This window comes from Crocodylus porosus, unplaced genomic scaffold (genome assembly GCF_001723895.1).
Source record: "Crocodylus porosus isolate Cpor-Errol unplaced genomic scaffold, CroPor_comp1, whole genome shotgun sequence".
NCBI classification, from domain to species: Eukaryota; Metazoa; Chordata; order Crocodylia; family Crocodylidae; genus Crocodylus; species Crocodylus porosus.
This window is the reverse complement of record NW_017728886.1, coordinates 77,935,938-77,962,004: the sequence shown is the minus strand read 5'-3', so window position 1 is coordinate 77,962,004 and position 26,067 is coordinate 77,935,938. Positions and strand designations below refer to the sequence as shown.

The 26,067-nt window shown below is 40.6% G+C and overlaps 1 protein-coding gene across 1 annotated transcript in view; it reads left to right on the top strand.

The window, feature by feature from the left end:
* The window catches only part of SACM1L (SAC1 suppressor of actin mutations 1-like (yeast)), a 38,757-nt gene that overhangs the window by 7,285 nt on the left and 5,405 nt on the right, over positions 1–26,067 (top strand). Inside the window, exons 2-16 of the mRNA XM_019537212.1 lie at positions 2,517–2,614; positions 7,217–7,291; positions 10,942–11,069; positions 13,203–13,352; positions 14,450–14,509; positions 17,285–17,318; positions 18,821–18,922; positions 19,909–19,994; positions 21,276–21,362; positions 21,752–21,820; positions 21,918–21,997; positions 24,088–24,186; positions 25,202–25,340; positions 25,595–25,664; positions 25,750–25,822. Coding sequence (XP_019392757.1) covers positions 2,517–2,614; positions 7,217–7,291; positions 10,942–11,069; positions 13,203–13,352; positions 14,450–14,509; positions 17,285–17,318; positions 18,821–18,922; positions 19,909–19,994; positions 21,276–21,362; positions 21,752–21,820; positions 21,918–21,997; positions 24,088–24,186; positions 25,202–25,340; positions 25,595–25,664; positions 25,750–25,822 — 1,350 coding nt within the window. The remainder of the gene's footprint in view (positions 1–2,516; positions 2,615–7,216; positions 7,292–10,941; positions 11,070–13,202; positions 13,353–14,449; positions 14,510–17,284; positions 17,319–18,820; positions 18,923–19,908; positions 19,995–21,275; positions 21,363–21,751; positions 21,821–21,917; positions 21,998–24,087; positions 24,187–25,201; positions 25,341–25,594; positions 25,665–25,749; positions 25,823–26,067) is intronic.

The following is a 26,067-nucleotide window of genomic DNA, read 5'->3' as shown; positions in this document are numbered from 1 at the left end:
GGAACACCTTGAGAAGCTGGATACCTTCAAGTCAGCCGGCCATGACAATCTACACCCCAGGGTACTCAAGGAGCTGGCGAGCGTCATAGCCCAGGCTGTGGCATGGATCCTTGAAAACTCCTGGCACTCTGGTGTAGTGCCCAAAGGCTGGAAGAAGGTCAACGTGGTGTCTATCTCCAAGAAAGGGAGGAAAGTGGATCTGGCAAACTACAGGCCCATCAGCGTGATTTCTATCCTGGGGAAGGTCTTAGAAAAGTGTATTAAAGAGGCCATCCTTAATGGACTGGCCAACACCAACAACCTGAGGGATAGCCAGCACAGATTTGTTGTGGGTAGGTCTTGTTTGACCTATCTCATTTCCTTTTACAACCAGGTGACCTATCACCTGGACAAGGGAGAAGAGATTGATGTCATATATCTTGAGGTCACAAAAGCCTTCGATATGGTATCTCATGATCACCTCTTGGTGAAACTGACCAGTTGTGGCCTTGGGTCCACCACGATCCACTAGCTGGGAAATTGGCTCTGTGGTCAGACCCAGAGAGGGTAGTAATTGGTGGAAGTCAATCATCATGGTGCCCTGTGACCAGTGGGGTCCCCCAAGGCTCTGTCTATAGACCCATGTTGTTCAACATCTTAATTAATGATGTGGACATTGGAGTTGGAAGCAGACTGCCCAAGTTCGCCAGTGACACCAAACTTTAGGGCAAAGCATCCACACCTGAAGACAGGTGAGCGATGCAGGCTGACCTGGACAGGCTCAGGAAATGGGCGGACGAGAACCTGATGGTGTTTAACACCGAACAATGCAAGGTTCTCCACCTTGGGAGGAAAAACCTGCAGCATCCTTTATAGGCTCAGCAGTGCTATGCTGGCTAGCACTACGGAAGAAAGAGACTTGGGGTTCATAATTGACCACAAGATGAACATGAGACTGCAATGCATTTCCTCTGTCCTAAGTTCTTTGCTTTTGTCTAGATCAGGGTGCTTAACCCCCAGCTTGTGGGCCATATCTGTCCTCAGGCACCATCTGGCCTCTTGATTGTTCCCAGTGCCACTTATCTGGCCCATGGGGCCAAAAGTGTGAGCCCCACTGGTACATTCTACACCAGCAGTTCCCAAACTCTGACAGACTGTGGACCAATTTAAAATGATACAACCTTAAGCGCCACCAGCAAATTTTTGTCATGTAAAGTAATTATAATATATCTGTTAATGTGTACAGGCAGTCCTCAGACTTACAACAAAATTGGTTCCTGAAAGCTGTGTGTTGAAACGTTGTAACTCGGAACAAATTTTCTCTAAGAAACAATGTTATAAATGGGGGATTGGTTCCTGAACCAAGGCTCGATACCCTGTTTTCACCAAAAATACTCCAGAATTTTGTACTCAAAATTTTGTAGTAATATAGCTACATTAATGTATGTATATTGTAAATGGCAATCATATTGATTTGGAAGGACTTATTTGAGGTGACTTTGCTGGACTTTTTGAAGGGTTCTTGGCTGGAGTCTTCTCAGGAGTCTTGGGTGCAGGTTTTTCTGGAGTCTTGTCTGCTTTCTTAAAAAAAGTGTCCAAGGAAGTTTGGACAGATGTTCTCCAGGGAGATGAACAATGCAGCACACTTGTTTGCTGGCATGGTGTCGCATCGGATCAAGCGTTGTAAAGTCAAAACCAATGTCATGGGCTGAAAACTTCTATTTCCTGAGTGGCTAGGTCATGCCTGCATTTACCCTTGCTGCAGATAAGCTGGGAAAAGGCGAAGAGGGTATGGGCAGGGGGGGCACACTGGTGGGAATAGGTAACGTAGTGCATCTGTATGCTGCCCAATTCCCACTCTGAACTGGATCCAGTCCATGGATGAAATGTTGCAAACTCCTGTTCTCAATTGTTTGTATAACACTTTGGATGCAGGGACATTTCATCCCAAATACAGATCTGGCTTGTAGCCTGGAAAATGCTAGTATTGAAGCACACTTGTTCTGATGCATTCTTATACAAACTTCCTTGCTTCTACTCTTCAGTTGTTATGGCAACACTGAGTATGTAGTGTTGTATAGTTAAGTATATATATATAAAAGTATTCCTATATAATGTAATGTTGTACTTCTAAATTGTTGAACTCTTACTGTTATGCATAACACAAGTCCCACAGGATCCCTTCCTGATCCCTAAAAGGATCTTGTATTTGGCAGACAAACTAATACTTAGTTTCAAGGAAACTTTTCACCCAAAAACCTTTCCACATTCTTTCCTCTAAATCTCTTACTCCTAAGGATTTTTTTTTTCCTACTGTGAAGCAAGGCAAGAATTCTGGGATAACTGATTAAAACTCACAGGCTTGTATGTCCAATTGCTGATCTGCCAAATAAGTGACTGGTGTGGTAGCTCTTTCCAGTAAGAACAGTGTTTCAGAATTGACAACTGCACAATGATTTCTAATATATTTAGAGAGGACCATATTTAGTAATATTCTGTTGGTCTGCTACATTTTAATTTTACTTGACTCTTTTCAGGCACATAACACCAGAAAAGTTTTATGTGGAAGCTTGTGATGATGGAGCAAATGATGTTCTTGCTTTTGACAGAGTCTCCACAGAGGTCACTCTTACAGGTACTTTATTCACTTTTTCCTGTAGGCTATTACTTTTATTATGCTTTTTAAAAGTTACAGTAGTATAAGAGTGGTGTTGTAGCTGTGATGGTCCAGAAATTATGGGAGGGGCAAGGATTTCTTAGGGTGATATCTTTTTTTGGACCAACTGTATACTAGGGCTGTGCAAAGCTTCAGTCGCTGATTTGATTTGGTGGCTGAATCTCCAAATCTGAATTGAATCGGGAGACCCTTTAATCTCTCCAAATTGATTCAGAAAGATTTTGATGATTCGGCCATAGACACAGCTTTAAATGTTTTTTCTTCTACATGCCTCAAGGTACCAGGTGGCTTGTGAATGCTGAGATGGTGGGACAGGATGGATGGAGCATCCCCACAGGAGCACAGGGGTGGTCCCCAGCATGCTCGGCAGCAGACCTGGAAATGGACCAGAAGCACTTGAGTCCTCCAGGGAATGCGCACTGGGGGGTCCCCCTGTGCCCTCCTGGCTCGGCAACTGGTGCCTCCTGGGTCTAGGGGGGTCCCCCCCCCATGGCCGATTGCTGAGCTGCGAAGGGGGGGGTGTAGAGGGCCCCCCACATCCTCCCCATGGCTGATCGCTGAGCTGGCCCTCCCCCCTGCACGCTCTGTGGCGGACCCAGAAGTCCTTCCATTCCACTTGTGGGGTTGGTGCTGAGCATGTTGAGGGTGGGGGGAAGCATGCTCCTTTGGGATGCTCCAGCCACCCTGCCATCACAGCATTCATGAGCTGCACTTAATACCTCAAGGTATGTAGAAAAAAACATCTAAAACTGTGTCTATGGCCAAATTGCTGATTCTCTGAATCATCATCAAATCCTCAGATTTGGATTTGGCTGAATTGAATCTGGACAGGGATCCAAATCAATGAATCAAATCACTGTTGCTGATTTCAGGTCAAATCATAATCAAATATGTTCTGTTTTGCACACCACTACTTTATACTTGGAAAAGTTAGATAAGCTTTTGAATACATACTTCCTCAGGTTAAGCAAAAAGTAGGACAGGTTGGCTCCTTAGAGATGAAGTGGTTAGGAGAGGCTTGAACCTTCTTTGGCAGTCTGTTTCATTAGATGTCTGTTCATTTCATCCGACAAGGTAGAGTGTTGCCTGTGAAGGCCCATGCCTCTTTCAACCAGTCTGTTACTAAGGAGTTACCCAGTCAGACTTCATAATACCATGACTAACAATGTTTCTGCTCAAAAAGTGAAATGAACAACTAGAAAACCACTTCAAAGTGAACATTGATCTTTAAATAGTTTACTGGATGTCTTAAGTATAACATCAGTGATACAGGTTATAGCTGTATTGGTCTACTTGCAAAAGGAATTGGAACTCATGGCAGAGGTGATATCTTTTATTAGATCAACTAGATATTTGCAGAATGATTTCTTTTGCAAGCTTTTGGACACATTCACCCTTCCTCAGCATTAAGGGAATGCAAACACTCTAAAATTTCTCCTAGGCTGAAATTAAAATTCATATTTCACAGGAGAGCTGGAAGTGTTGTACAATCTTCTGGTTGGAATAATTCATTTTGTGCAAATTAAGCTCAGGTAAAAGTTAGAACAGTCTATTTACCTTTATGTTGTGTGGTGTCAAGCAGGATGTTGAATTGTTTCCTTCTGGTTTCATATTTCTCAGGAGAATGGTGTGATGAATACTCTCCTGGGCAGGAAATTCTCTTGTGTTGAGGCACTCTCAATCTGCACAGAGCTCAGCGGGAGCAGTAGACAGGAGCCAGGGTGTCAGTGTTCAGGTTGCAAGGTGGCTCTGCTATATCTGGCCAGAGTCTGAGCCTGCCCTGGAGCCCAGGCTGCTCCCAGCAGGGTGTGCAGCCTCCTGGCTATCTGCTGTGAGTGGCCCAGGCTCCGTGACCAGCAGGAGCTGTCAAGAGCGGGGGCTGGCTGTGGCATGCCAAGCAAGATGGCTTCTCATACTGTGTTCTGGCACATGTACAGGAGTTGCTGATCCCTGCTATAAAGGCTTACTGTACAGTAAAATACTGCTCAGTAAGCCTTTTCTGGGGTCTACACATACTCCCTGTTGGGAGAAAAATCTGCTATCAATAGGAGCAGCCCAGTACAGGGCTGCTTCCACCTTCGTGTGGCCTCCTGCAGCAGCTGGTGCTAGCCTGGGGGATGGGAAGCATGGGGGCCAGTCCTGATGTGCACAGGGCCAGGAAACAGCTGCCACTGCAGAGCTCTCCAGACTCCATGCACATGGGGACAAGCCCCATGTCCAGCAGGGTTTTTCTGTTCTTGGCCTACCCCTGGGTGCTTAGGGACGTCCCTGGCTAGTCCCTGGTCCTGGTGCTGGTGCTGCTTGGCTTCTGGCTCCTGTAGGGAGTTGGGAGCTGAGCAGCGCTAAGACTGAGGGTGGCGGGGGACACGGAGCTACCTTGTAGTAGCGTTGTTTGGCTCCTGGGGGGGAGCCGGGAGCTGAGCAGTGCTAGGAGTGGCAGAGTTCCCCGTCCACTGTGGCCCCTCTGGTTGTTGGGGCTGACTGGGAACAAATTTTGCTCTTGGTCAGTGTCTACACATGTGCTACTGCATAGTTAGTTTACGAACTGTATTTTTATAGTAAACTAACTGTGCAATAGACTAATTTGCTGTGCGGTAAATGGTGTACACATGTAGATGGTGATGCTTTACTGTGCAGTAGATTAGTCTACTGTGCAGTAAAGCGTCACATGCTGGGCATGTCCGCATCTCAAGTTTTCTTTACTTGGGAAGTCCATTAAAAAGCTAAATTTTGAAGCATTTGCTAGCTTCTTATCACGGTTGCATCTTAGAACGGCAACGCAAGTTGGTTGTTAGTCTGAAACTCAGGTGGTGGGAGGGGAGAGGGAATTGAAACCTGGATTAAGATGGTATACTACATTTGTAACTTGAAACCAAGATTTAAAGCTGAAGTAATGAATAAGATGCTGAAAGGGATTGCCTTAACTAATTGAGCACTGCAACAGTACAGACTATTAATATGAAGTACAATTATTACACTTTTGTTTAATGATGGCGACTTGTTTTTTTAAAGATGAATTTATGCTGTAGCTCCTGGTATGTGCAGTGGGGTATGTGTAGTGGGGTTTTAATGTCTTTTGTAAGATTAGAGCTCAGATTATGAAAATGGCATTCTGCAGTTCCTTCTTTAAACCTGTAAAGACTTCTCTGCCCAGGGTTCTGTAGCTTGCTGTCTCTTGATCACTAGTGTTCATCAGCAAATTAACCCTTTAAACCCTCATCTTAAAAATGGTTTAGACTGAATCTCAGGAAAAACTTCTTTACTGTTAAGACAGTGAGGCAGCGGAAGTTGTGAGTACCTCCAGCAATGGAGATTCCAAGAACAGGTTGGATAAGCACTGGTCAGGGATGATCTAGGAGTAGCTATGCCTATGCTATACTAGAGGTGCTTCCTATGTTGGTCCCAACATGGAGCTTGGAAGGAATCTTTTTCAATTTATACCGCACTTGCCCCCCCCCCTTTTTTTTGGAAACATATTGGGGTTTATTGCTTTCCTCAGAAGCATTGGGTGTTGGCTGCAGCCAAGGATGGGGATTTTGACTGGGATGTGGCAGTGTTCCTGCTGGGACTAAAACCCAGAGGTTCCTGGTTAGAGTGTAGAAAGTACCCTCTGCTCATGTCAAACTGACTTGCCATATTTTGTGGCCAAGCAAGATAATTTTACCCCATGATCAGATTTAGTATATGTTATGCGAGTTGGGTTTGCCTTCCACTGTAGTAAGGAGTCTGGCTGTCTTCTGTGGTTCTCTTGAGTGTATTTTAACAAGTTTTGCAACAGTAGGATGTTGGCCACTTGTCTTCCTGCTGTACCTGTAGCAGGTTAGGGTGTTGGGTCCTGTGGTTTTTGGGGCTGGTCTGTGTAGTCTTTGCTAATAGGTTAAACAGGATTTTTATAGGATGGTTTGGATTGGGATGTGTGCTGTTTAAGTTGAGAATACTCTTGTTTTCCAAGGGGACAATAAGCTAACAGTTGTGATTAAAGGGTGACCACATTTTCATGTGTGCTGTTGTCTTGGTAGTCTTTCATCAATGCAAAAAAACAACTCTGGCTTGGTCTAGAGCTTTTTTAGGGATAGCATTGCTTAGCGATACTAGTTACCTTATTCTCTGTTCATAACCTCTGTAAGACTTGCAAGTCACAGCCCAGCTACAGTAGACTTACAGTAGATTCTGATTCTTCAAACTATGGCCCAGTCCCCATCTAGTCCCCAAAGCTTACTTGTACCTCCTGCCCCAAAAGCTTATTTCAGAACAAGAAATTCCTTGTTGGCAGGGCAGCATGCTGAGCTTCCCAGGTAGACTCACGTATGCAGGTTTTGAATTTCTCCAACTCAAATTACTTCTTGATTAAACTAAATGGAAACTTTCATTTCTTAACTTTATACCAGCAGGTTTTAAATTTTGAATTCATTGCCATCCATGGTTAAATAGCCTGTTCGTAACTTCGTGACTCATTAACAATCTACATATTTTATTTGAAACTTCTGGATCAAATCCTAAACTAACATTTCTGTGATGGATGTGTTATGACATCTTAAGTTTTCTTTCTTTGCTTTTCAGTTAAGAAAGATGTTCCCCCTGCAGCTGTTACAAGGCCTATATATGGTATTTTGGGAACAATCCGCCTGGTAGCAGGTAAGGCGAACATAGCTGTGAAGGCATGGTGGTAAAAATGTGTTGCTAGGAAAACTTTAGAAGTAAGTGGGGAGTGGAACTTCTCTTGAGGATATGTGAAATTACAGTTTCAAGGTATGGGTACAATGCCATCATATTATAGGTTGCTACAGTAGAACACCATTCTGTGGATTTTAAACATCCTTGGTTATGTTGCACAGATCATCCTTTCCCTTCATGTTTTAAATGTGCAGTGATGGAGTTAAGTGGCCACATTTGTCAATAAGCTTTATTTTTAACTTGCTATTTCTGGAAAATCCTACAAGGAGTTTCACTTTCTTCTACTCATTTCCCATGCTTATTTTGGCTTACTTGGTGGATTTTTCTATAGCATTTGAGTACTGCTCTATGAGGCTTGATTTCAAGTAGATAATGTTGGTACACAAAGAGAAGTAGCTGGAAATTAGCATGCTGGGTTAGTAGTTGTGGATTTTTTTTAACAATCGTTGTGTTCGAGTTCATTTCCAAATAAAGGAGATTCAGCAATTAATAAGAAAAATGAATTGGAACCAGACTTTAAACTCGTGAAGACTATTAAATAGCACAGGGTAAGAACAAATTATTTACATAAAACTTGTGAAAGTGATGGAAATCATTACTTTAGCATGTAAGTTGCACTTGCAGGTATGAGGGCCAGCTTTCTTTGGAAGCATATTATGACTCTTTTTTTCATTTTTATTTTATTGTAAAGTAAATTTGAGTTTTGTGCAACTTAGAATGTCTGACCTACTGGTATTTAACTAAAAGAAGAACATGGGTGCTTCATAAAATTCATGACAGATCATGTATAACTTAATCCATTCTTCGCTCCTTAATAAGGAAATTACAAACAGCATGGTTCCTTAATAAGATTGAGACTAGCAGACAATTGCTAATGATTCTGTCTTGGGAGATGCACCAAGGGATTGTTCATTTAAACCTGCATCTAAGGGTTGGAGTTTATGGTTAAAACTAGATTTTCCCAAAGCGGGGAGTAAATAGCTTGGTGAATAGCACCTTGTTTTGGGAAGGTAGAATGAAAAGGACTCTTCCAGAGTCATGGCCAAATGCTGATGGCAGAGGCTATTCTTTGGTGTCACTCTCTCCTTTGGCTATGCAGCAAAAAGATAAAGACTTTTTAACCCCCCCCCCCCCCCCCACTTGCTGCCAACTTGGCAGCAGCTAACAACTTTAAAACAAGCTCTGACATTGAGGAGTTGATTTTTGTCTGCTGTGTTCTGGTCCCAATTATGGAGGGCTAATTTGAGAGGAAAAGTTGCATGTGATAGTAGCAAAAGCAGTCTGAGATCCTTTTTTTTTTTTTTTCTTCCCCCCCTCTCAATTTTTCCCCAGGCAGTTTAACATATTCAATGGCTTGTCCAACTAATCTTGGGCCAGTTGTTAGTGGTCGGCTAGCAAAGGCAATAGTTATTTCAGGTACAAAATTAACAAGTAGTTCAGTAACATTTTTCTGGTACTTGTTGAAAGCCAGCATTAGTTTAAACCTCTGTCTATCCACAAACATAAATATAAAACTACTTCCAGTCCTGTCACTCTTTCACTTCTTGCAAGAACTAATATTGCATCTTGCATGGAAAACAAAAACCTTAGTTTGACTTGGGAAATGAAGCTAATAAATAACTCCTTTGCTTTTTCAGAATATTACCTGTATAAAATTGAAGAGAATCTATGCCATTCAAGTTCCACTGGGCAGTCTACCAGTGCAAGGCAACTGGGCATGGTAGTGTAGTTTGCCCAGCTAGGAAAAGGATGTTTAACATCTGTCTTCAAACTGTTAGTTTGACATAAACAGGCATGTATTTGTTGTGATGCTGCAAAGGTATAGCACTGCAAAGGGTGTACATGTGTTCAGAGTTGCTACAGGGTGTGCCCTCCATCCTAGGGGCTATAGTAATGCACCCCTGCCCCAGGAGGGGAGCATAACAGCCTGTCCCTTTTCCTGGAGAGGGAGGACCACAGGGCAAGCTGCCAGTGACTGAGCTGGGCTACAGCTTGGCTCCCTGGCATGCTATCATTAAGTTATCTACTTTCCTTCCTCTTGATGTTGGTGTCAAATGAGGGAGGAGGGAAAGAACAGAGAACTAAGGGATTTTTGGGCAGCAAGAGACTTGTAGCACTACTTGTAACTGTGCAAAATAGTGCTACAGAGAAGTTCCTGTTTCATCAAGGAACATTTTTTTTTAGTAGCATTTGCAGTATTTTTGTAGTGCTGCTGGCAAGGTATGTATCTGAACACCCACTTCTTGTAGTGCTACAGAAGCCTATATGGCACTGTAATTATAGTGTTAGTCCATGGCCTCAGTGTCTCTGTATTTTTTTACATAATTTCAGAGATGAAATTATAAATATTTATAAATATTTTGCTTTAACATGCCTTTTCTGTTTTTTATTGTTTGTATGTATGTTTGTAAATTCTAAATTGGAACTTAAGAAATCACATTTTTGAACCTGAAAACTTATGTATCCTTCTCAACCAAGGAAGTGCCCAGAATTTACAGGTGGGAGCTATAGTCCAAAATGTGGTGGCTAGCGCACGTCTTATTGAATTGGATGGATTAAATACTACTGAACTGTTTGAATTTTCTGGGTGAAAATTCAGCCACTTCATTCATACTTCTATTCACAAATATGCTATACTGTATGCAGCTTTAAAACCCAATATTGATATTGTTGGCATTCGTTTGCATGTTTCTTGAACATTTGACAGCACTTGATACAAAAATGAATTGCATTTCATCCTTGTTAAATAGCCTGTTCAAAATTTTGATCAGCTCCAAGTTGCATGTGGCTTTTTCAAACCTCTTGGTTTATGTTTGCATCAGAAAAGCAAAATGTGTCCCATGAGCTGCAAATTCATTCTGACAGTAAATGAGCTTCACAGGAATAATCTTCTTCAGTAAAAACATAGCACTGAAAGCAGATAACAGCTTTAGGATTAAGTTGAGAGTATTCTTGTTTTCCAAGGGGACGATATGCTAATAATTGTGATGGCAAGTGATCACATTTTCATGTGTGCTGTTGTCTTAATAATTTTGTACCAATACAAAAAACCTCTGGCTTGTTCTAGAGCCTCTCAGGTCAGCATTCCTAGAGATGATAGTTACCTTATGATCTGTAAGACTTGCATGTCACAGCATAGCTATGGTGGATTTCCAGTGGATTCTGATTCTCCAAGCCATGGGCTTAGTCCTTCATCTTCTGTACCTCCTGCCCACAAAGCACCTGTATGTAGAGAGGCTATACCTGGGAGTAGATGTTGCCTGCTCAATCTCTGTAATCCTGGCAGATTAAGACTTACCAGTGTGAATGAAATGGGTGCTTTGGAAGGTGCACTTTATCTCCATCACAGCCCAAGAAGAAATCTGTAGGAAAGCTGATGCAGAATTTTTTTTTGGTCGTGTGAAGTAGAGCTCCTCTTGAAGGGTAACCTCAAGGAAGTTACACTTGAGGTTACCCTTGAGGTTTCTCAACCTCTTCATTTTCATACAGGTTTTCTTTATGGCCGTATTTGCTATGGACAACTGCTTTGTGGTAGAGGGGTGTTAAGTCTACTTCTCTGGCTATTTTTTTTACTTCATTATTCTTTTTTTTTTATTATTATTATTTTACAGGCACATATCTTATTGTAATAACAAAAAAGAAAAAAGTAGGTGAAATTTTCAATCATGCAATCTGGAAAGCAGCTGACTTTGACATCCTCTCCTACAAAAAGACCATGCTACACTTAACTGATATTCAGGTAGGAGTAGAATAGAATTCTCTGGATTTACCTTTAGTAGAGAAATACTGGGAAAAAAAATCATCCCATGGTAAGAAAGCATTTGCTTTGGCTACTGACAGCAAGGTGGGCAGTACTTTAGTGCACTGTAACTCAATTTCTTTGCTTTTTTCAGTATATTATCTGTGTAAAATTAAAGGAAATCTGTGCCATTCAAGACTCATTTTTCCAGTCCACAATGTCTGACTTTCTGCTCCCATTTGCTGTCCCTTCTGACTGCATAAGATATTGCTTACCCCGGAGACTGTTCTGACCAAGTTACCCCATGCTAGCTCCCACTTCTACTTCAGAGTTTGTGCACCTGTTTTCCTCTACCACACTCCTTTTCTGTTGAAGAGGCCAGATTTTTTCTGGACTGTCGCTTCCCTTTTCTGCTTCCCCATTCCTTACAGTAATCTCTTGAGCTGACCTGAGAAACCACCATTCCCTCCTTTCTCAAGATGAACTTGATGAACTTGTATAACCTGTAAGTTATACTTGCATCAACTATCCTGAGATAACTGACAGACTAGCCAGTTGTTACTGTACTTTACCTCTCCACTACCCAGTAATGGAGAAAGACAATACCTAAACTTGTGCTGCTTATTCTAGTAGCATTTTATCCAAGACTACTTCTGGGGTAATTCTCCACCAGTGGGCTCATCTACACATTCTATTAATGCGGCTGAATAAACTGTAACTTATTGCTCCCAGGAGTGGCATTTACACGTGCACCTGGGATCACAGCACGTTTTGCTGGGGCAGCACAACCCCAGCTGGCAGGGAACCAAGGGGAATTCGCCTCCCAGCCCACAGCTGCTCTGCCCTTGCTCAGTGTGCTGTGGAGGAGCTGGCTGGGGCATCAGGGTGCTACAGTGCAGGGGTAGCCATCGGACAACCCTCAGCCCAGCTCTGTTGTTATTTACACATGTGTTTGAGCGCACGCAACTACTCTGACATAAGGTAGTGCTTATGTTGGGCAGTACTATCCAATAGCAGAGTTAATTAGTCTACTGCAGCCTAATAGCACCACATGTGTAGATGGTGACACTACTGTGGAGCTAATTAATCCAACTTTGCAGTGAAGCATATGTGTAGATGCACCCAGTTTTTCCATGTTTAAGCCTCCAAAACCAGAGTATGTCTTCTGTCCACTATTTCCTTTTTTTCTGTACCAGTATAATATTGATGATGCTAGTGTAAATACAGCCAGTCTGACTGTGACCTAAACTATCTAATTATCTTGGTTAGCTTTTTACTGGCTAGCTTTATTGAATAAGCTAACCAATACTTGGTTATCTTATTATAATTAATTACAAAAATTTGTTAGCTTATTATTGAACTTCCCACTTATTTGCATAAGCAGGATCCAGTTTGAGGTTGGGGGATGGGGGTAGAAAAAGGGTGAAATCATTGGAACTGAAACCGGGGGGTGGCTGTGGAACAAAGGTAAGGCTACTTCAGGCTGGTGTAGCATAGTAGATATGGCCTAAATTCCCACCTGCATGCTGAGCTTGGGACTGCAGCAGGGAAGCAAGCCTGGGTACCTCATTCCTGCTGCACAAAAATATGGAAGTGAGGCAGCATAGCCATCTTGATATCCCAGGGTAGAGTCTCAGAGTTAAGGCATGCTTAGGATGCTTAATCAGTGTAGATGTAGCCTTGGTGCCTTTTTTTTTCAAATGGGCTAATCAAACCTGTAACCAGGATATCTTAGGTGGACTTGTTTTTTGCCAGCATGCTGTAGGCTGTTCTGATAAGTCTTACCTGCTTCCCTAAGCTGTGTGTTCTCTGAAGCAAGACCTCTCTTCCTTTTGTGGTTGGGAAGTACCTAGCATCAGTTCAATTTCAAAAACTAGTCAAGTGTCATATAAAGCACTGCTTTTTCTCAAATGTTGAATTGGCTGGATTGACTTAGTTTACCTATTGATGCAATCACTTCAAAAATTGTAAACTCATGCCAGTCCATTTTGGGTCACATGTCCTCAATATATTCTGGCAGAACATGAAACAAGTCTTAGAAAATCAGTTGGTTTTTTAATGTTTTTAGTTGGGTTTTTTTTAAATAACACAATATTAGTAAGTAACTAGAGCTGTCTTGTTCCATTTTAACAGTTGCAGGACAACAAAGTCTTTTTATCAATGCTTAGTCATGTCTTGAATGTGGATGGATTTTACTTCTCGACAACATACGACCTAACACATACTTTGCAGCGGTTAGCCAACACAAGTCCAGAATTCCAAGAAATGAGTCTACTAGAGAGGGTAAGGATTTCACTTCTGGGCAGGGGGAATTGTAGGGGTCTTGTCAATCCAGCTTTGTCAACCTATTTTCTGTATGGCATAGGTTTATCTTAAGCCACTAGCATTACTTCATTAAACTGTTTGAAACTCTAATCCCCGCTAGGACTGAACTTGGTGAATGCTAGTTTCATTCTTCCTGACAACATTTTTGCAACAGTTTTGTTTTGAGCTTGCTGCTTTGTCAGTTAGATATCCTAAAAAGCAGACACATTTGCTTTTCTTTCTTTCTTTTTTTTTTTAAAGCAGAACCTTTTTAAGAATAACTTGTGTGATCAGATCTAAGACTAAGCACAATCCAGTGTGCCTTGGTTATAGCACAGATAAGCTAAGTAAAACAATTTTTAAATGACAAATTTGCAAGATGTCAGCTGTTGTGTGGTTGTTGTTTTTTTTCCACGCATTTTATTTGCTAATACTAAGTTATAGTGCTGACAGATTACAGAATATAGATTATGATTTTTTTTTTGTAAACAAGCCATACTAAACTCTGATCTTGGATCTGATCACTCAGATAGGCTTGGGCCTGGTTAGCACTCTAGATGCATCAGGTTTTTCTTAAAAATCACACTTGCTGCAACACAAGGATGGTGGCAGTGGGTTTTATTTTTTGGTCCAGAATGTGTGGACTCTACTGAATATTGTTGTAAAAAGCATGAGTTCTTGCATCTTTTTGTAGGTCCAGGAAATGGTAATCATGACCCTGGAATTCTGGGCCCAACATTGCACTTCTCCATTATTTCTTTACAATAGAGACAGAACTTAATCACTTGGACTCTGATCTCGTTTTTCTGTCTAATTTTAGGACAGCCAAAGCTCTTCAGCTGTGGAGCCAGCAGCTGCTCAGCTTTTTTGTTTGATTTGATTTATAATAATAGTGAATTTATATATTTCCTCCACCCTCCAAAGATGCTGAGCAGCCACCACTCCCACAAATGCTACTGGAAGTGGAGAGCGCCTGCCATCTTTGAATTGGGCCAAAACCAGTTTGCTGACCCCTCAGAAGGGGGTTTGAGTGCTGCACTCTTTGCTTTACCATTAACTTTATCTTTTTGTTACAGGCAGATCCACGTTTTGTGTGGAATGGGCATCTTCTTAGAGAATTTGCTGCTCAGCCAGAGGTAACCTATACTAGAAGTTAAGCTTTAGGGCTGAGATGTACTTTCTCCCAGACAAATGGAATCTCTGTGGTGATTTTTTTTTTTTTTTTTTTTTAGCTCTGTGTTAAGTCTTATTTCACATGGCCAGAAGAGTGGCAGATAACTTCTTGGGGTACTTATACACGTTTTTGTCCTGTGACACATTGGAGATCTGCTGCTTTGCTGACTTGATTAAGCAAGTCTGCTCTGCTCGCAAACTGATGCGATGCGAACCACACTGCTCTGTGTGCAGGTGTATAAGTGGCAAAATGTGCACATAGAAAATGTCAGTGGTGCGCTTTTAAACTAAAGCACCCCCTGTGTGTTTCAGTTCAAAAGTGTACTGCCTCCACTTTCTCAGTGCTGGCATGTATTTCGCTTCTTATACAACTGTACGGACTCTAAATGAAGACATTTCTTCAAGGTCTTGCTTTTAGACATTCTTTCTTAAATAAGACACAAGGAGCTAGTTAAGTGGTGGATGGAAGATGATAGCATTGTACGCATGAATTTTAGGGGGGGTGGGGAGAGAACACCTGTGAAAAGCCAAGACAAACCAAAATAGAAAAGCAGGAAACCTTGCAAAAAAGGATATAACTGGTACGCACAGGGAAGGAAGCCAAAACATCTGATCTGCAGCTGATTCAACATCAATTATCAGAGCATTATAAACAAATGTGGAGAAACTTAAAGCAGCATTAAGAAGACTTTGAATTTAGAAATTGAAGAGAACAAAAGGTTTTAGATATTCTGGATTTCTAAAAATGTGTAGCAGGGGTAAAAATACAAATCAAATAGCTTTATATTTTTCTTTAGATGAGGGTTTGTGACTTGATCCTAATAACCCCTTATTTAATGCAAATGGCCATATTGCCCATACATGCTAATCTCCTAACAAACACTGAAAATGGGCTTTTAACAAATTTGTGCAGTTTGTACACTTACACTGCTGCTCTTAGGGAGACAGAAGTATCACAGCTTGGGCAGAAGCTACCAGAGTCTTGATAGCAACCTTGATGATGAAGTATTTAAGATGGTTTTCATGCCAATGAGTCATGATAAAGACAACAATTTGCAGCATCCTGTTCAAAACTACAGTGAAATAAATGGGATTCTTTTTCGTTAACTTATGGATTTGACTTAAGCCTCAGGCGCAGGTACAACTCTGCTGTGTTTATCAAAGGTAAATACATTTTCTGGAACAACTGCCTCATTTCTTTGACACAGCTATGAGTTTGGTCATCTTCCCTTAGAATTGCCTGACCTGGTTGAAAGGCCACTTTTAACACTGGCCTTTTGCTAAATGTAAGCCTTCACTTTTCAGATCAATTCCACAAGTAGTTGTAAGTTTTTAGAGAAACAAACATGTGATGCAGTAAACTCTAATGCAAGTCAGACTGTACAAATAATTGACTGGTCATGCACAACTCTTTGCTAAGCACTATGAATGACTGCTTTGTTTCCTAGTAGCTTGAAGTACTAAGAACTTAAACTTAAGGTCATGGAGAAGAACTTCACGTTTGGTGCTCCTCCCCCCCCCCCCCTTTGACTTCTGCTTCTCAATCATGCACTACATGCTTATTTATGCATAGGAAAAATTAATACAATGGGAGATGCTGAGTTTCTTCAGTTGTCAAGTCAAAGCTTTCTTTTTTCCATTGATACTGAATAAGACTGCCTTTAAATTGGCAAAACTGAGATGTACAGACAGCTAGGACCACTACAGATGTCAAAAGTGCTCTGTCTTATGGCAGCTACACTGCCTGGCATTAAGGCACACTTGTATATTTACTGCACCTGCCTCTTGCACAATACCAGCTGTAATTCCACCTTTACTGCTGCAACTGCATTATGAAATGAAAGGTGAAGACTATCTGCCACGCCAGAGAGTATGTGGTGCCAGGCAACTTGAAAGATTGAACTTCTTTTGGAAGAGGAGTATGAAGTAGGGAAGAAGGCTCTTGATCTTGTTTGGGAGCATGTGTGAATTCAGCAGAGCTACTCTTCTAACATCTTGTGGTGACTTGCAGTCTAATTCACATCCTTTTTATTTTTGCACTTTAGGAAAATGTGTGGCCTTAGTGACAAACCCCTTTATAACAAATTAAACTAAATACTAATTGGTGAAAAGGGCAATAGCCTACCTTATTTGTTTTGGACAGCTGCACACAGTCCACATTCTATATCTCAATTAATTAAGACTTGTTTTAAATTATTCACATAGGCTATACAGTGTTTCTTAGCTAAGACTTGTGTTGTTGGTTATCCTCTCTCATCTAACAGACTAGATTACAGTCAGTGTAGGACATGAACAAGTAGTTACTAAAAACATATCAATATGGGAGAACATATAGCTTGTTTGTGATAAAAATACTTCAATTTAGAAATGCAAGTGCAAATGGCCATTTATATTCCAAAGCAGTCTGCTATTGCTTATGTCACTCAGTAGTATCTTTGGAGAATATTTTTGTTTAACTGAATGAAGACAGGTTAAATAAGCTTTCATACTAACTTATAGCAAAATATAAATACTTGCGTTTATGCAAAGAAATTGCTTGTTTTGAAAACATCTAATTATTCATTGTTTAAAGGCCCAGTTAACAACCTCAGAACTTCCCTGTACAACATTTGCTTTTTGCTAGAGATTGCTATGCTTGTTGTTTATCTTTTTCTTACTTTTATATATCCAGGTACCATGTTGTTAATAAAATAGGTAAAACATTTCACATGTGCCGTACAATATCCTTTTTATTTCAGATCCATAGGTTTGCTACTCCAGTGATGCATGGATGTATCCTTTTTAAGTGTTGTTGCAATTTTAAATTGCCTTTAAGTATACTAAATCTTTGTGAAGATACTCGAAGTTGATTTAAGTTTGTAACTCAGAAGCATAAAATAGTGCTGGAGAGGGAATTATATGTTAATTTTAATTAAGAAGTCTAGATCCATTAAATAACATTGCAGAACATAGGGCACCCTGTAGTAATACTGTTTATAGGCCACATTTTGCATTCAGATGAGCTGAAAATAGGAGCAAGAATTCTGATTTTTAATATTTAACACTGTTCATACTTACAAGAAATTTTATTTTTATATAAATAAATAAGCTCCCTAGTGGGGGTTTGTCTCTTAGACTAAACATGACTTAATAACTTCTTGCTTCATCCACAACTTGCTTGTATGCCTCTAAAGGTACTTATACCTAACATACTTAAATGGACAGATGAGGATCTGTTGAATGACATCTTATTTAAAAGAATAAATCTTTCCTGTAAAGATGTAGACCTGGCGAGATACTTAACAAGTCTGTTTGAGGCTGTTAACTTAAAGCAGTCCTGGCTCATAGGAGATTTTTGCCCTTCTGCTCATCTCAGAGGAAGTACACAGAATTGAAAATTACAAGAATCCTTCTCCAGCAGTGCTATAATATTAAAACTGTCCCTTTATAAAAATGATGAATGCAGAAGAACATGCATCTTTCCCATCACTCCAACCTGACCTGATACGTTAGGTTGGTTATAAACGGTGTTGCCCGCAGGAAACTTGGATTTCTAATAATCCAACAGGCTGTTGAAAAGTCCAAGTAGAGCCGCAACTGGATGACATTTTGTTGACTTTGGCTAAACAATGAGTAAGGCACCAAAAAGTATGTTCTGTTTCTCAGTATTTCCTTATTGTTTCAGTTTTTCTTTATTGGGGATTTTTTTTTTTTCCTTCGGTCACAATTCTGAAATTGTGTTTGAATACAAAGAGATGGATAGAGCTTGGTAACAGAACTTTTTATGTACGTAAGCAGCTGTTATACAAGACATAAAGATATTTTCCTGGAAGACTGGTCTTCTGTCTTTTAAAGAGAGAAGTAGCAGAAGCAAGGTAGTTAACTGACTTTAAGATGAAACTTGATAAATTTGTGCAAGGAACTATACTATATGATCGACTGCAATAGCAGTAACTGGGCTCAGTGACTCATTCCTTCATGTCCTGTGTTCTTAAGATATGTTTGAGACTAATCCTATCCTTTGCATCAGGGAAAGAGGACTTTAAACTGCTAGGTTTTTTGGGTTTTTTAATTTGCCGCCTTTAATATTTATTATGCACGTACCAATACTGGAGTTGAACAGCAGAGTTTAATATTAAAAGTTGGTAAATATTTTTGTCAGTGGGGTAAAAATAATCTTGTGTGTACCTATGCATTGTCAAGTGATGTTATGCTTATTTGCTTGCTTCCTTTTTTTATTAAAAATGCTATGGCAACAATTGCAAAAGTTTGTTCCTTAACATGTCTCTCATCAGTTATAACTATGAACTCTTGTTCCATTAATGGAAAGTGTTTTGACTGGCTACTTATTTCCAGAAGAAGCTGTTTCAGAGCTGGGGTACGCTACTATGTGCGAGGTATGATAATATAATCTGATATAATGCAATGACCATTTGAGAAGTCACTCTAACTTCAAGTAGAATAATTTTTTTTTTTTTTTTTTTTTTTTTTAACAACTTATGCTACTAGTTGATTAGTTTCTGTCAGACTGATGAAAACTTGTGCCATACCATCATTTTCCATTTCACTCTTAATTTATGTTCAGAAATTTCTGGGACTTTAATGTGGCTCATTACATGTAGATGTGTTTACTTAACAAATTGCATCTCTCCATTTGTTGTTCCCAGAGGTATTATTAAGTTTCTTTTGAGGTAAATAGCATAGTAAAGTAATGCATTTGAAAGGCAGTCATTTTTAATGTTTCACCTGATGTTAATTGCTTCACTTTTAAAAGTTTGTACTAACTATAAATACTTTCCTGTAAAAAAAAAAAAAAAAAAACTTTACAAAAACAGATTTTGTCTCATTTATAATCAAATAAAGTTAAGCTGTATATTTACAAAGCGATAGTTAACCAGCTCTTGGGGAGGGGGTACAGGTGTGCTAATATCCGTGAGGTCTTAACGTTGCTTTTACTGTATGCCTTCCCCAACTGTTTGAGGCTCAGTGGGCAGCTAGACTGAAATACTTCGTCCTTAACATACTTTGTATGTTTATGTTTTTAGGTGTATTCATGAAGAAGCATGCATACATATACGGTTTCTTGTTCATTTGGAAACACTTCATTGCCTAGGCTCTGGCATCTTTGGAAATTTAACATTTTAAAAGTTGTGCTCTTAAAATGCACACAGACCCTGCTTTGGTCTGTGGGCTGACAAAGTATGACATGGGGGGGGGGGGTGGAGGGGTAGCAAATATGTCTTCTATAGAAATAACTTTCCATCTTTTTTTCTGACCATTCTGTAGAACTGTTACGTTCTGGAAAGACCTCAGTACTGACTTAAAGTAATGTTGTGACTGGCTGTGAGCTGGAATCTTGTGGTGTTTGTTCCCCCTAATACAGGTATTGATTCAGAAGGACATGCAGCTAACTTTGTTGAAACAGAGCAAATTGTACACTACAAAGGGAGCAAAGCTTCATTTGTCCAGGTAAAATTCAGTGTCTTGTCAGCAGGGATCCGTGTTTTCCATTTCCCATGGAAAAGTGGAGAAAACACAGATTTTCCCTTTTAGCAGGGAAACCTGCAGATTTTCCCCTTTTTTGCAAAGAGCCCGGCAGGCTAGCTGAGTTACAGCCTGCAGAGCGTACCCCATGGCATGGTGGCGGAGGGGCATCACTGGTTCCCCACCTCAGCTCACTCTGGCCACTCCCAGGAGCAGGGGGGAGCGAGGACAGTGATGCCCCTCTACAGGCTGCACAAGCCTGCCCAGCTGGTGGGGGGAGGGGTGGCTCACACACAACCACTGTCATCACCACTGCACTGCTACCCCTCGTGCCACTTGCCCACAACTGGCAGCAGGAAAGCCATGGTATGTGGCGTGGTGGTGATTGCAACATGTGAGCCCCTCCTTCCTCTCCTACCAGCCGGGCGGGCATGCGCAACCCGCTCAGCCCTGCTCTGGGCAAGCAGTGCAGGGCACGGCAGTGGTGCTGGCGGCTGCTGTGTGCGGTGTTGGGGCAGCCACTGCCAGCAGCAGTGGCGCGGTGGTGGCCAACGCGCCCTGTGCTGCTTGCCCCGAGCAGGGCCAGGGGGGTGAGGGCAGTGGTGCAGTGGCGACCACCAGAGGCGTGCAAGCCTTGCCTCTCCCCAGGCCAGGCGGCTTGTGTGTGGCCCGCAGCAGGGCACCGCTGCCTTTACACCCCCCTGTCTCCCTCCTGGGAGCTGGCACAGAGGTGCACTCCTCCCCTCCACCCCCATTCTTGATCTGCCCCTAACCCCTTCCTTCCCCCTCATCCACCCCACACACCTACCTGCTTGCGGGGGGCAAGGGTCTGCCTGGGTCTGTGCCTGCATGTGTGGGGCTAGGGGGGTGTAAGGGGCATGAGCAGGACTGGGGAGGCTGTGGTGGGGGGGAAGTGAGGGACACTAGCAGGGCCAGGGGAGGCCTGTGGTGAACCTTTAATTTTTATCGCAGATTTTGGGGTTTTTTAATCAGAGAATTTTGTGGTTTGGTTTTGTTTGGTTTTGTTTGGTTTTTGTTTTGTTTTGTTTTGTTTTGTTTTGTTTTTATCAGGGGAAACCAGAATCCCTGCTTATCAGACTGGATTGTATGACTAGTTAAATTCACAAGGGAAATCTTACTTGCCTCCTGACATGTATATTTATTTAGCTTGCTATACCTGTAACAAGGAAATATCAGGAGAAGGCAAGGAACAGGATTTGAAGTTGCATCTTTTAATTAAGATTCTCTTTCCTTCTTGTCTTGCAGACCCGTGGATCGATTCCTTTCTTCTGGTCACAGAGACCAAACCTCAAGTATAAACCAAAGCCACAGATCAGTAAAACAGTAAATCATGTATGTGACTCTTCAACTGTATGAAGCTTTAATGTATCCCAGGGCTATGTAGAAAATGGCAACAAATTAAATAGCTCATTTCTGCATATGTTCATTATGCTATTTTAGTTAAAATTGGTATCTAAATTGTGATTGATAGCAAGAGACTTGGTATTGCAGTATGTCAATGTATTGGCCTTTTTTACTCTCAAACTCCAGTTCAGAGCTTGAATGTGCTCAAGAGTACTAGCATAGTAATTTCATCTGGCTTCTCACTTTTTGTGTACAGTTGGATACATAGTTTAATGCTCTCTACCACATTTAGCCTGTTCAAGAAAAAGGTCTGTATTTTACTATGACTGATACACTTGTGCTTCCATTAAGATTGCAGTGTTGCTTTTCTCTTCCAGATGGATGGTTTCCAAAGACATTTTGACTCGCAGATAATAAGCTATGGAAAACAAATGATCGTTAACTTGGTATGCCTTTTTTTAATTGCACCATTTAATTAAATTGTTGGGGTTTTTTCTCTCTTTTAACAAATGTGATTACTATTGCCATTTTAACTTTTCACAGGTTAACCAGAAGGGCTCAGAGAAACCTCTTGAACAAACATTTTCAAAAATGGTAAACAGCATGGGAAATGGAATGGTCAGGTACATGTAAACAGAAATTGTATATGGATATACACACATCTTAAAAGCCCTAATAAGATCAGGAAGAACACGAGTTATAGTAACGGTATCATATGGATCATAAAAGTTCTGCAGAATTCTTGTGTTCCTGTAGAGGAGACCAGAGTCATTAAACAACAGGGAAGAAATATGTTTCTAGTAGAAATTAGAAGCACTGTAAACTGTCAAAAAGTATGATCTAGTAAATGGAGGACACATCAAATGACAGACACCAAAAGTAGTTAAACATGTAGCCTGGGTAGAGTAAATGGGCTAAAGGAGAGTGGATATTAAGAGATGAGACTTGGCAATAAATGCCCATGCTCAAAATTAATTTTGGGAGCGTATACACAACAAAAATATGCTCATGTCTAACTTAAAATGATCTTGGTAATCTTCCCTTGGTTTCTTTTTAACCCCAACTTTGAGTGTAGCAGGCATGTTGTTATAATAATTGCCATGAATCCATAGCATTTCCCCACAACACTGATCTTGCCTAAGGGATTTTGGCATACCAGTATTGGCAAAGATGTCCATGAACATAAAATGGAATTCTTGTTTTAAGTTCTGTAGAAGCTGTTCATGTGTATTTTGGGGGATAAAATTAAGCTAGCAATGCTGTTAGCCTTATTTGTGTAGTATTTATCTGTCTTTAAAGAGAATTATTAGTTGTTTCTTCATTTAGTTGATTCAGAAGGCTGTAATGGAGTTGCATATCACTCCCATTCTGCCATGCCTTCTAGCTTCTTCTGTGTCCTAAAGAGAATGCATGGTGTGCCATAGATGTTCCTATATTGCAAGGGTGGGTAATTGATTTGGACTGGAGTGCCATTTAAGGAGTTTTGGTGAACTCTCTGCAGCGGCCAGCAGGCTGGATAGGATCAGTTGGCAAGCTGGATATGGCTTGTGGGCTGTATTTTGCCCACTCCTGATATATCATCATGTTGAAATACAAGGGGGTAGATACTTTTAAGACCACACTTTGGGGACAGATTTTTATTCTATTTTTTGAGGCTAGTATTTGTTTATTTCAAAACTAAGTAGACTGGAATTTTTCTTGTGCACTTTTCTGCTGCAAATAGAAAATCCAATCCAATTTTGTAGTAATCCAAGTGTAAAATCCCATAGCTTCTATTTTTTTTAAGATGACAACATTGGATATTCAAATAGCTGAGCATTTTTTAAGTCTGGGCACTTGAATCACTTTGTGGCATTTTATCTGCAATCTTAAATCCGTTCACAATTCATCTTCCCAACCTACACGAACAGTCGTTCCTCCTACACATTGTCTTGTAAGTCTGGCAGGTATTCTCATTTGGACTATAAAGCACTTCTGGATGGGGACCATATCTTAGCTGAAAATTTATGAAGCATGTTCACATTGTTGTATGACGAATACTCTACATGCAGTGACTCCTAAATCGCTCCTTTCTACCTACAAGCAATAATTTATTAACAAAACAATTTAAAATAGTTCGTATCAAGTAATTGCACTGATCAGATGCGTCTTTGCTATGCGGAATGTCCAAGGCTCAGTTCCTGTTCTAGGTGTCTAGAGCCTGGTCTAGCAAAGTGTGTGGGTGCATTGCCATGGTAATGTACTCAAGATCTGGAGGGAAGAGGTGAGAAATGTCACACCCCAACACTGCATTGTTTTTGTCAGAGGTGCACTGAATGAAGTTACTTGGAAAAATGGCAGAGGGAAAGATTCTTCAAAACTTCAGATGAGCGGTTGGATTGCTTTCCAGCACACTTCTGGGAAAATAAGTAGCAAAGTAATTTTAAATTTGCTGAACATATAGCTTCCTTGCTGTACTTCCAGACTGGTTATCTAAAAGTGCAGAAGCTTCTTTCCTCAAGACGTACATAGTGATGTTTCAGAAACGTATAAAAGGCCAGAAAATGCACCCGCTAATACTTGACAGAACCCTGTCTTATTTTTAGTTACTGAATATGGATGTATAGAAAAAGGAGGTCTCCTTAAAAATTTACTAACATCAGACATTAGCCGGAATTTAAAGCTGTATTGTACCAAATTAGATTTTTATTTTTTGTGGCTTCCTTTTGAATAGATATGTAGCATTTGACTTCCATAAAGAATGCAGTCGAATGAGGTGGGATCGGCTCCAGATTTTGTTGAATCAACTAACAGAACAACAAGACGAGTTCAGGTAGGACTGTCGGACATCTAGCAATTCTTTAGAATAATTCTGCTGCGTTAACAAAGTTGACTGGTATTTTTTTTGTGTGTGGGGGAGTCTTACTGGCCTACACCTCAGATGTGTTTAAGTAAATATTTTTAAAGATTGATGCCTTCAAATCTGTGTAGTCTCTTGTGCTGGGAAGCAAACTGAAGGCTTACGTGGTTGAAAATGCTTCATAGTTTGAGGTACCTCTGGGTAATTGTAGGCAGCTGAGCAGTGTGGGGAAAACTTAATTTGTATTTCTTGGTGATGGGATTGACTGCTAGGCCTATACCTTGGCCTCTAAATTATATGCAACTTAACAAGGGGTATTTCTTTTTTCAGTATAGAATTTTCAGACCCACCATTTATTTATTGTTACATGTAACCTTCTGTTTTTGTTTAGCCTTTACAAAAGCTAGATGGCAGCAAATGTTTAACTTCATTCAATCATTCCTTTGCACAGGGTTCACTTTAGATATGTATTTTCATGTTCTGTATGATTAGCAGTTGCTTAAAGCGTTTAGTCTCTAGTTTGCACTACTTCTCCTTAGTCTATGAAGGCAAAATGATTTACTTTGTGGTTCTGCATCTTCAGAGACCTAAAATGCAGTAAGTGTTTTGAAAGCTATATACTATATACAAATACTGACTCTGCAGTATGAGGGACAGCCCACTGAAATATTTGTCTGTTTCCTTTATAACTATAAAACCATTTACTTAATCTAACAAAATCACAGCAGTGAGGACTGCAGTCAGATTGCCAAGAACGGTCACTTATTGGCTATGCTGCATATTCAGTGCCTCTGCAAGATGAAAAGGAAGCAGATATTGAGTTTTAAGTTTAACCACAGCAGTGAAGAACTTAGTATGGAAAGAAGATTGTTTTGGATTACTGAAAACACCATATAAAAAGTGTGTGGTTGTAAAATGGTGCAAGGAGGACCGGCCATCTACTGTATGCGTTTTGATGTGCACATTTTAACATCGTGTACACCTCTAGTTATTTTCTAGTTGATTCTGATGGTAAAGTGGTGACTCAGCAAGAAGGTATATTTCGGAGTAATTGCATGGACTGCCTAGACCGGACAAATGTGATTCAGAGCCTTCTAGCACGCCGCTCTCTCCAAGCCCAACTTCAGGTAAAGATTTTTTTTCCCTACTGTTTCTAATTAAGAGCAAGGTGTGGATGGAGAGGGGCTATTATGTCTTCCATCTGGGATCAAATATGCTTGCTTTTTTGTAGTAAGTGTGTGCGCAACAGTTGTGTTCTTTAAGTATTAACAACTTTAAAATTTGAAATGTTTAGGTCTTAGTTGGGAGAGACAGCTCTTCCATGTGTAAACGTAACGGATGATTTTTCTCTAATGAAATCCTATGGATGTTTTTGTTCTAGAGGTTAGGTGTTTTGCACGTTGGACAGAGAATTGAAGAACAAGCAGAATTTGAAAAAATTTACAAAAATGGTACGTTAGGACTGAGTTACATGCCTATTTTGAAGTAAAGTAACATAAAGTAAAAATAGTAGTAATAATGTTTCTCTCTTCACAGCTTGGGCTGATAATGCAAATGCTTGTGCCAAACAATATGCTGGAACTGGTGCCTTAAAGACAGACTACACGAGGCAAGTCAGAGGCAACATTTTGGTTCTGAGAACAGGACATAATAATAACTTTTAATACTGATTTTCAGTTTTCTAGGCATATACTAGTTGCAAAGCTGTCCAAAAAGTGTCTGGTAGAAAGCTAATTCTTTGTCTCCTCCATTTTAAAAAAAAACAAAAACACGCCAGACAATAAAGCCAACATATTTAATGATTTCTTTGCCTCCATCTTCCTAAGCAGGGACCGGCACAGCCACCCCCCGACC